The sequence below is a fragment of the Brachypodium distachyon genome, chromosome 3, assembly GCF_000005505.3.
Source record: "Brachypodium distachyon strain Bd21 chromosome 3, Brachypodium_distachyon_v3.0, whole genome shotgun sequence".
In the NCBI taxonomy this organism is placed as follows: domain Eukaryota; kingdom Viridiplantae; phylum Streptophyta; class Magnoliopsida; order Poales; family Poaceae; genus Brachypodium; species Brachypodium distachyon.
The window spans coordinates 41,674,332-41,685,860 of NC_016133.3; the positions used below are offsets into that span (position 1 = coordinate 41,674,332).

At 46.2% G+C, this 11,529-nt stretch overlaps 1 protein-coding gene across 1 annotated transcript; it reads right to left on the bottom strand.

The window, feature by feature from the left end:
• Positions 1–7,025: 7,025 nt before the first annotated feature.
• On the bottom strand, positions 7,026–11,256 carry LOC100830950 (wall-associated receptor kinase 5). The gene is made up of 3 exons (XM_010236986.3): positions 9,517–11,256; positions 9,249–9,398; positions 7,026–8,434 (listed from the first exon to the last, which is right to left on the bottom strand). Exons 1-3 carry the CDS (start codon positions 10,430–10,432, stop codon positions 7,254–7,256), a joined length of 2,247 nt encoding a protein of 748 aa, XP_010235288.1. The 5' UTR covers positions 10,433–11,256; the 3' UTR covers positions 7,026–7,253.
• Positions 11,257–11,529: the final 273 nt, after the last annotated feature.

Sequence of the window (11,529 nt, forward strand, 5' to 3'; positions counted from 1 at the left end):
ATTAACCTCTAATGTGGTGGTTTTATGTAATTTACTCTTTCAATTAACATTGAGGCGTCTTTCTTTTAGTGCTCTTGCTGCTTCGTCTTCGACCAAATGTCTTCTCCGGCTGAAGTGGAGGAAACCAAGATTGGGCTGGACTAAAATCAACTTGGATGGTTCTTTCATGTCTGATTCTAGCGATGGTGGTTGGGGCGCTGTGCTCAGGGACTGTACTGGCAATGTTTTTGCTTCTGGGGCTGGGTATCTGAATCATCTTTTGAGTGCATTTCAGGCAGAAGCTAAGGCTGCCAATCAGGGAGTTAAATTGGCCATCGAGAAGGGCTGCAGAAGAATTATTTTGGAGACTGATTCGCTGAACCTGCAGGCAGCTTTGCTTTCCTGCGACACGGACAGATCTGCTATTGCCGTAATTGTGGAAGAGACCAAAGCTTTGCTATCTTCTCACTTTTCTGAGTTTCAGATTTTGCACTGTAATAGATGCAGCAACACTGTAGCGCATGGCTTGGCCTCTCTAGGCCGAAACCTTCCTCTGGGCATCGACTTGTTTATCGATTGTCCTCGTGCTGCTGTAATTCCTTTAGCGACGAGCGATCAGGCTTCGTCTGCTACTAGTTAATGCAAGTGTCCATTTCCAAAAATAAAATAATAAGAGGGTTTTGTTTTTCGTGTGAGTTCTAACGTTTTTTATTGCTGGCCTGAAGATTCAGATTCTTGCCATCTGCATTGAGCGATCATCTCTTTTCGTCCCATCTGCATGGAGTCTGGGTACTTCTGATCGATTCTTCTAATCCATCGGTCAATTCATGCCATGCACAAGCACAGGATCGTGGCACATACCGCTTCATCGAGCCGCACCACGCACTCACCACGGTGCACGCTTTGGACAAGTTTGATGGGGCGCAAGTATCGAGACCGCGGTCTGCAACCACGGTGCACTCTTTCCCGTGAACTACGTAGCCCGCACAGGTCCATGTGCACCAACAACCTTATCTCAGAGTGCGTATTTGGTGTGGGTTGAAAAATAGCAATGCATATTTAAAAATATTTTGGATAATCATTAACTATTCATACTTGAGAAGATCTTAGATTATTTTGAATTATTAGAGGAGAATATTTACAATGAGTATTCTACTGAATATGAGAAGATTACAATATTCTAAAAGACTTCAGATGTTACTTGAAGAGGGTTGCAATCTATCACGTAAGTTCTTAGGGTAAATTTCAAGAATAAATGATTTTTCTACAACTAAGTACTTATAGAGTATTGTAGATAATTGTAGTAAAATGTTTAGTATGTATTGTGTACAAATATAAATAGTGGTACTCCTCCACCCCATAGAATGTACCAGTACCATCACAACCTCAACAAGAAGTAGTGTATCATCACACAAAGAAAAGAGTGAGCTACCATGATAGGATTATATGTGTAATAGTAAGGTAGCCACTAAATCGAATATTGTACCAACATTGAGATATTGAATAAAGTGTTGATTCTTACAAGTTTGATATCCCAAATAATGTAGGTGTGCAAAGGTCTGTAAGAATGGGTGTTAGGGTCTTCACCATAAATTTCTACAGCGTGCAAAGCTTGTGAGTTTTATGTGCAATTCATATTTACATATAACTCATTTACATATGTTTTCGTATGCCATGCAATTTTCTTCGATCACAAAACATCCGGCACACTAAAAAAACAAAATTGGCAACTACTCAAGAAGTCGTCAAGTTATTATTAAATATATTTCCTGTCTAGTTTTGATCTGAGACCGGCACCAAACTACTCCAAAAATTATTAGGAATTTAGGACTAGTTTTTCTTTTGAAAACCCATACCAAAAATATTATTAACAGCAAAATTAATGGATTATAAGTTTTTTTAACCGATGGAATAGAAGAATTGACCAAACGCACCATCCTCGACCCGTCAGGCACGAATGATCGTCGCCGGAGTTCCTATCATCGAGGTGGCCCGGGCGGTTGGCGCGACATCTCCGCCACATGCAGTCGCGCCCGCGATGGAGTTCGCAGGCTCGCGGCCGCCGGTAGGCACCTCGGCCCACCTCCTCCCGCCATGCCGTCGGGCCGGCGGTCTACTGCGGCAGCCTCGCCGTAGCCGCGGGCGCTTCGGCTCGCGCCGTGGCGGCCGTCAACTTCGGCGGGCGCGAGCCGGCCGTCAACTTCGGCGCCACCTCTGTCGTGGCCTACGGTGCAGGCCTCGCCCGAGCGTAGGACTTCACAGTGAGCCTTGGTGTGGCCACGTATGGCAGCCAACGCTTCGTCGTCTTGTGCCCTGCTCCGGTGGAGTTCGGCGTCGTCGCTCTGGCCTCAGGGAGCCCTCTTGTCCTCGACGCCGTGACCGCGGAAGCTCCGGGCACTACGTTTGCCGGGGCCGTTTCCAGCCCGCGCTCCTCGCCTCTCCCAGCGGTAGTCTTCGGCCGCCCAAGCTCGTCTCGTGTCGTAGCGTCGCCGCTCAACCTCGCGTGGGCGCGGGCGCTCCGGCGCACACTGTCGTCACGGTGACTACCGGTGGCATACGAGCCGCGGCAGCAGGCCCGGCGTGGGCGCGTGCGCTAGCCGGTGCTTCGTCCTGTCTCACCGTAGCATGGCTCTTCCACTTGCGGGGACAGTTCGCAAGCTGTGCATCGGCGGCATAAACCGCGCCGGCGTCAAGAAGGGCGGCACGAACGGCGGAGGCGGCATCAACTTTAACAGCGGCATGCACGCCATCCTCTACAAAGAAATCAATGCGCTGCGTGCAGAAATGCTACATGAAATGGGAAGGTCCATTGCATATCAAAAAATCTTATGGAAAGCCATCAATAATCTGCGTGTGAAACCATTGTAAGTTTGAGTTCGTTGTTTTCTATTTCGTCCTCATTCATGTTTTGCCGTTGGATCGACTCTAATCTCAAAATGCACCTGGTTATGTCTAATTTGCCTAAGCTACAAAAAAAACTGACTCAAACATAATTCTTTTTCAGCCGGCTGACGGCTATTTTTTTTGTCTTTGTTCCTTTCTCCTCTTATTATCAAATTCAATTCTGCTTTTAATATTCCGCACTTCAACAGGAAACGGCATCACGGGTGGTACTTTCGGTTTGTACCATGACTGCCATCGGGCTTGTATTTGTGGATCTTTACGAGCAGCGTACATTGAAGTCTGATGCGATGGAAATTATACAGGAGAGGCATGCCGAATTTGACAAGAAGATTACTGCGAGACAAGATGAGAGATATAAAGTAACCTATAATTCTCTGGCTGAGATCTCGGACAGGCTTGCGGCTGTTGACAAGATGCTAAAGGACCGTGAGAAGAAAGACGAGGAGCGTGAGAGCAGAGGAACAAGAAGAATGTCTGGTTTTTACAGTGTCATTTTTTTTAATATAACTGAAATGTCCGTGCGTTGCAACGGAACAACTAAATAAAATGATACATTCAAAAACATGCATTAAAACCTCTCTTTACTCGATCACCAAATATCCCTTTAAAAAAGGTTTCTTCTCAAGATTGTGTCTCCATACTCTAGTCTCTCAAAATAGAACAATACACTTGAAAGATCGGTATGGTCGACTAGAATGGGGGGGTGAATAGGAGACTAACAAATTTTAGCTTTTTCTTTTCTTTTCTTGAAAGATACAAACACTTAATCCTAGGGCTTTCTAGATTCTCTTAAGTGAATGCAACCCTAGAATGAAATGCAATAGCCGAAGCAACAATAGATAGCAAGAATGTAAAGGGAAATGATACCACACGTGGAGACGAAGATTTCACCGGAGTTCCATCTATTGGGATCAGTGTACGTCTCCGTTTGGAGGAGTGCTCTACCACAAAGGTAGAAACGCCACGAAGGCTCACTCTATTCTCCAACTCACCACACCACAAAGGTGGGATGAGCTCTCACAACACCACAAAGGTGAGTGGAGTTCCACTAATGGCTTCCTTGAGGGCGAGCCGAACCCTTACAAACTTGACCGAGGCAAACTCTACAACTCAATTGAAGGCTCCCAATCCAAGCCCCGAGCTCCTCACACACCAAGGGAGAGTTCGAGGTGACCGCTTTCGTCTAGGGTTCCCAACAACCCAAGAGAAACGAAATCCACAAAGAAAACAAGGGGAATCAACTTTTTGACTTGGTGAAACCCCAGAGCAAGATCTTCTCCTCCAATCCTCAAAGAATCAAGTGTTATGAATGGCTAGGGAGGGAGATCTTGAAGATTTAAGCTTGAGGTGTTCTTGAGGTGAGTGGTGCTGTTCGTGGCTGCTTGCTTGGTCAACTGGCTCTTTGGGGACGAAAGGGTATATAAGTGGGTTCCCAGATATCGAGCCGTTAGGCACAGGTTGGGGTAGGCCGGAACTTCTGGCTGCCCAAAAGTTCCGAATATTCACCAGAAGTTCCACATATTCCCCCGGGACTAACAGAGAGCACCCGGAGGTTCGGGCGGAAGTTCACCCGGAACTTCCGCCGCCTGGAAACCTGTGATGCCAGAAACACCCTCTGAAATATGTTTTCTTCTCACACCTTTTTGGGTAGGCTTTTTAGTGGGTGCAATTTGGTGTAGATGTGTACGTGAAATTGATTCACCTGTTACCTTCCCTTGTGGATCCCCTCTTAATAGTACGGATGTCCTACGACTCAAATCAACCGAAAAAGCTGCTAAACACCGCTACGCTTCTTTCCTTTTTAGGGGTCCACAATTCATCTTGTGTCGAGTTCTTTATAAAACCTGAAATACTTAGCACAAAATAAGATAACAAAACATGTTGTCATCACCACCAAAACTACTTAGGAGGGAAATGCCCTTTCAACACTTCCTTCTGAAAATTATATAACATCACCCGGTCAAATAAGTTTTGAGACGGAATCACTTAATTTTTTTAGTTCTCTCCACTATCTCACTTCACCCGTTGAAACAAAAAGTCAGAAGGGGCAACAAATTTATGTTTTGGCAGCTGTATGTTCGTTTATGAGTTTGCTGGTTTTCTGAAAGAGCTTATCAATATTAGATTAAATCAAGCCTAACTAATAAACTGGCGGTGCACGTGTAAATTTTTTCCAATTATTCGCTCGAGGTGTTCAGCGGATCTGGCTTGTGGGCAGTTCAGACGACTTGACGTCGTTGGCCTCTCTCTGCTCGTAGTCCTGTCTCTGCGTGGCGGCTGGAGTCTGTCTTATATGGCTGGCAAGTATTAAATGTGGCAACTCGCCCCCGGATATCCGACCCAAATGGGTAGGATATGGGTCGACGTTTACACCCATGGGTATACCCGATGGCTCGCCCGATTAGTCATGGGTAGGGTATGGGTATAGGTTTATACCCATGGATACCATTACCCAATGGGTCGTCAGTTAATATTTTAATTAAATAAATATTATTTTTATTCTATAATATGTGGACTCTTTGATTTTTTTTAGCGAAATGTGGACTCTTTGATGCAATAAGGATTAACGGATGAACCCTGCTGTAAAAAAATAAATAAAGACCAAGTGCAAAATTGGCCAGTAGCTCATGACTCGATGACCCATCAACTTGGCATGTTAGGCAATCTCTCTCGCTCAGTCAAACTCACAGAATAAAGGCATCGAGACGCCTTCTCCCATCTCCCATTCTACACCCGGCCATTTCTCGTTCTCTCTACTATGCCCTACACGCCGCCACCATTCTCTCTCGCAGTCTGTCTCATCAGCTTCTTCTAATAATTCGCCATCTCGTGTAATTTAGCCCTAGGTGGAGACGGCGGTGGCTGGGAAACGGAAGAGGGGACCAGTTGTGGCCGCGCCTGGGAGACAGAGGGGACGGACGCGACTTCGATTCCTTGCCCGATGGTTGCCCGATCGGGTCTCATCTTCCGACTTCCGTAGTGTTTTGGCGGAGCGATCTTTTTCTCCTCAGATTCGGAGTTGTTGCCCGACTCTCGTAATGATCCCGCTGGCGATGGATTCCCTCGCGGAGTTCCAGTCCAATTCGGTGCAGGTAACAGGCAACCCGGTTTAGTGGGCCTAATATACATGCAATCTTGGGAGACCCACAAATTTTTTGGAAAGTTTGACAGACGACGGTGAAGGGAAGGGTCCGTATTTTTTCAGTCTGTTTGATCAGCTTCTTCTAACAATTCGCCATCTCGTGTAATTTAGCCCTAAGAGGAGACGACGGTGGCTGGGAAACGGAAGAGGGGACTAGCCGTGGCCGCGCCTGGGAGACAGAGGGGACGGTCGCGGCTTCGACACCCATCGGGTCTCATCTTCCAACTCTTGTAGTGTTTCGGCGGAGCGATCTTTTTCTCGTCAGATTCGGAGTTGTTGCCCGACTCTCGTAACGATCCCGCTGGCGATGAATTCCCTCGCAGAGTTCCAGTCCAATTCGGTGCAGGTAACAAGATATATTTATCTTGTGTCGTGGTTAGTGACTCGTTGCTATGTTAGGAACTCGTCTAGTTGTTGATTCTATGTTTGGTTTCTTTTCTGCGTTGTTCGACGTTCATACATGAATCAGGGGTCATTTTGATTATTCAGATATTTTCGGCAACCTCGTTGGAATTTGTAGTCATGGGGCAAAAATCTTGTAAATATACTATTGTCCGACCAATATGAAATGCAAATGTTCTCGATTCAATCCAGATGCAAGGGTCATACAATTGGAGGGATAGAATTGGAAGCGAGGAGAGCAACTCAAGCCAGACAAGGAGACCAGGAGAGAAAAGGGGGGGGGGGGCAGCGGAGAAGACGGAGCCAGTTCGTCGATGCTCTTGTTCTTTTGTTTTTTTGAGCGCATCGATGCTCTTGTTCTTGTGCCGACGTACGTCCGCGTGGGCCACAAACCATCTTGGTTGTCCGCGGCCCAGCCCACTTTGGGTCCGTAACGGACCCAAAGTGGGCTGGGCCGCAGACAAAACAAAAAGAAGTAACCCGGCCGGTGTCGTGTCGTAGGCAGATCCCGACTCCGACTATTTATCCAGCTCCGATCGGTACCATCATACCCAGGCCCAGGGTCCGACTATTTATGCGCGGAGACTTTACACAGACATTGCTGAGATATGCGTCCATCTTTATTACACATGAAAATACAAAATCCAAATCAATGAAATGCTGCTACCGTGTTAGTTCCAAAATCATTTTGACAACAGAACAAAAACCAAAAACATTGTTTTCTTTCCAGCAAGAGAGGAGGCATCGACACTAAGTTTATACAGCAAGTTTCAAGCAAAATGGGGACTACGCAAAAGATTTCTCTTCTTGAGGCCACAACACAACATCATCGAGGATACCTCTTCGACAACAGGATTTCCTCTTCCAGGGTGTACTGCAGACTTGGTTCCTCTGTGTCTCCTTCACTTGACAAGTCGTCGCCATACATCATTGATGTTGCTTCATGTGTAGCTTGCTTCCTCTTAATCCGCAGGTTTTCGAGCGTCATCTCCACTTCTCTCATCGTAGGTCGGTCTTCTCCGTTCAATCTAGTACATTTTACTGCCAGTGCAGCTACCTCTTGGACTTCCCTATCTTCCTCTTCCACTACTTGAGGATCCAATATGTCAGCCAGGACACCTTCTGTAACCAGTGAGGCAAAATGTAGAACAAGACTATCGCCATCGACAGAATGATAGGCAAGTGGTTTCTTTCTGGTAAGCAATTCCACGAGAAGTACACCAAAGCTGAAAACGTCACTCTTGTCTGTTAAACGACCAGTGTAATAGTACATGGGATCTAAGTAGCCAAGTGTTCCTTGAACGGCTGTAGTCACCCCTGTTTGATCAATAGGAATATACTTTGAAGCCCCAAAATCTGATACCTTTGCTGTTAAGCGTTCATCAAGAAGTATGTTTGCGGACTTAATATCTCTATGATAGACTGGCATTGAAGCAGCTGAATGTAGATAGGCTAGAGCTGTAGCAACCTCAAGTGCAATCCTTAGTCGGTCATCCCATGGAAGTGATACTGCTCCTTCTACATGCAGATGATGCTCAAGAGTTCCATTTGGAATGAACTCATAAGCCAACAATGGGACTTCTGACTCAAGACAACATCCAATTAGCTTCACGACATTCCTATGGTTGATTTGAGAAAGAATTGCAACCTCGTTAACAAAGTCATCAATTTCTCTCTGTACGACAATCTTTGACTTTTTGATCGCTACAACTTGCAGATTTAGAATTCCTTTGTACACAATGCCATGTCCTCCACCACCAACCTCACGAGTTCTATCAAAATTGTTTGTAGCCTTCTCTAGCTCTGCTAAGGTGACAATCATTCTTTCACCCATATCTGCCTTTTGTGATACTAACTGCTGAAACAGCAATCCATGATTTTGCTTGAAGAATTTCTCTTTTCTTCTTTTCACCTTTTGTTGCTTCATCTTACGTGTTACGAAGGGGGCTCCAAAAGCCAGAAGTGCAAGGATTGAGCCACCACCGACTAATAGGCCTATGCTTAAACCTGAAAATTTATGAAAAACAGAATTATATATCTCAACCATCCCTTATTACTAAAAGGAAATACAGAGTGCACCACCTTCTTTTATCTCTGTATCAATTCTTACATCACAAGATTCAGAAGCAAGCATTTAATTTTACCATCTGATACAGATTTCCACTATGCAATCAGTTTAGCAAATGATTTTAAGATGTTTAGCATTATTCTATGTCACTTACTTTAGCTATCTTTTGTTGGTTTGGGACCATGGAGTTTTATCAATTGTATCTGGTTAGATGCTCTTGTAACTGTGATGCTATATTATTCTTCATAGCACACACATGAGATCGCTACCCAAGCTAGTATTCTTTGTAGAAATAGAAAAGCAATTAATCAAGCTGTACTGAAATGTAGCAATAAGTTAGCTTAAAACTTCCTCCGCCGCAGAGGACTGGAAGTTCTCTTAGAATAATCTCTAGAATAGAGGCTGCAATGATCAAATAGTTTCTGACAGACCATTATATTTTAAACAACGAAGATGATCTGAACGGGAACTTTTTGAACGAAGGAGTACTTTTTAGGCATGCAGGTAGCAAAAATAATAAGAGCAGAACATACGAATAATAAACTAGTTTCTTGAAAACCAGCTTCGTAGTCTGATCATGAAGTTGGAGCATACAAGTTAAAATGACACAGAATTAAGATTACTGAATATCATCAACTAACTGAAGGGCTGCTGCTCAGCTTATTATGGATCTGGCCTGTGATGACAAGAATACATAATTTAGGTAACTGGTGCTTTTCAGACAAATATGTAACTGGTGCCTTGTAGTGATACCTAGAGAGGAACTCTTGATCTTGATGCAGCCTCCTTCCAATAAGTGATTCCCATAGGTCCCATCAGGGCATTGGCAACGAAATGTTCCAGGCATATTTATGCAGGTTCCATAGCATGATTGGAGTTCCAATTGCGCACACTCGTCAATATCTAACCAAACAATAATCAAGTGCTGTAAACAAGTTTGATAAATAACTAATTCTCAACCCAATTTATGTTTTCACATCGTATGCTGAAGAAATAAAACCAGGTTGATGAACTTGTATACCTTGGCATCCATTGGCGATGTAAGGGTTGCCTTGATAGCCAGAAGAGCATTGACACCGGTACCCACTGTGAGCATAGCTTGTATAGTTCTGACAGAAGCTGCTGCGGCTGCGGCACGCAGATGCAGGTGTGCCAGGCAGCTCCTTGCCACATGTTGAATTGCTGATCACCCAATCCAGCAAGACTGGGAGAGAATTTACAGTTTCGAAGATCAGGTGTGTGACATTATAGGAACCCTCCTCCGCTATGTACACAGAGGAATCTGCATCGAACTCAGAAACATTGCCAGGGGGCTGGACCTGGATGCTGTAGGAAGTGTAGCCTTTTGGTATGGCAGCACTGCAGCAGCCAATGCCGGAGCACTCTTTGTTCAAGGGGAACTGAAAAGGCTGGCCTTTTCCAGGGGCCGGCGGGCAGTAAGTGGCGCAGGCATTCACAGTGCTGTTGTCATCTCCAAGGAGGAGGACTTGGACGTTGCTGCAGGACAGCACCAGGAACTTGTTCTTGTCCGGCGAGACGAAGAACGGGCCACCCAGTCTGAGGCCACCCCATGTGTGGTACTTACCTGTCCTGTTGACCTTGCCGAGTGCTACTGCTGTCGATAATGGCACGATGCTACTGCTGTTGGCACGCACCGTACCGCTGCGAATGGAGATCTCGAGCACCTCCACGGTGCCATCACCGAGGAACAGTTTGGGTGGCTGGTGCGCATGATCGCAGGTGAGGTTGAAGCCATCGCGGTAGCAGCCAGGCTCGATCCCAAATGGGTAGGAGATGCTGATGCTACCGCAGCTGGCGCTGCAGTTAACCGTTGATGGTGCCGCTGCCGCCCCACCCAACGGCTGCAGCAGCACTGATGCGACTACAGCCACAAGGCCCACAACGAGCACAACTCTCCTACTCACTAACCTCTCCATAAATCCAACTGTAGCTACCTCTATCTACACAAAGAGCCGATGATGTTCTTGGACTTTCCTTCCAAGCTCCATTCTCTTAACCAACCAAGCATCACATAACCAACAACCCAATATATCATCTACATTCTACACCTACCGCAGGAAACCACGAGGAATTCCTGGTCTAAAACAAACTACGAGGAATTCAGCACGGGCTACCAGCTAGGCGGCCACTACTTCCTCTTTTAAGAGGAAGATGGTTATAATAACACCACTGGACTTCCATTCAAATTTCAAAGAAGAGTCCATGATTATGACACGACTAGTGGGCTGCAAAAGGCTAAATTAGGAGACTCCTGCTTGATTCCCCACGCGGTGGCTGCAAAACATTATGCTAGTGCTAATTTGGCTTAGATTTGAGATTTAAGAAGGCCGGTCTGGTCTCTGGGTCAAGATGAGGACGAGTAGGAGGGGCGGCGAAGACTCTTGTTCTTTTGGCTGGAAGATGACACGAGACTTCCCCTGCTCGCATGTGCTCAACGCCAAATAAAATACTCCCTCCGTCCAACCAGACATGTCTCAACTTTGACTAGAATGTTTAGATACATCCAAATGTTTTGTTGGATGTTTACAAACTTGAGACATTTTTTGTTGGACGGACGGACTAAAAATCGACCTACCGCTCAAAAAAAGAAGAAGTAAAAATCGATCTCGGCAAGCTTGGTATGGAATGCAAGTGTGAAAAATAAAAGAAGGGAGCAAATAGCGAGCAGAACCTTCGCCAATCCGGTGGCGGCCCCGTCGCGGGCCTTGCCGCGCTGCCGGAGCTAGACGCCGCCGCTGCGCCGGCACCAGCGACGTGACACGAGGCCTCCGGAGTTTCCCCTCCTGCGCCGGGCCGCGGCGGATCCCACGGCGAGGCCCTTGCAGCCATTGGAGCTGGCCATGGTTCTCTCCGCTGGCCGATGGGGACCGATTTGGTAGTCAGCACTCAGCAGAACGAACGACCTCACGTGCATCACATTCACACGTGCGGGATGGGATGAACATACGCCGCGTCCCCCAGTCCCTGAAAGCGCCATCTCAGCCCACTAAAACGTATTCTGGCTTTACGCTTT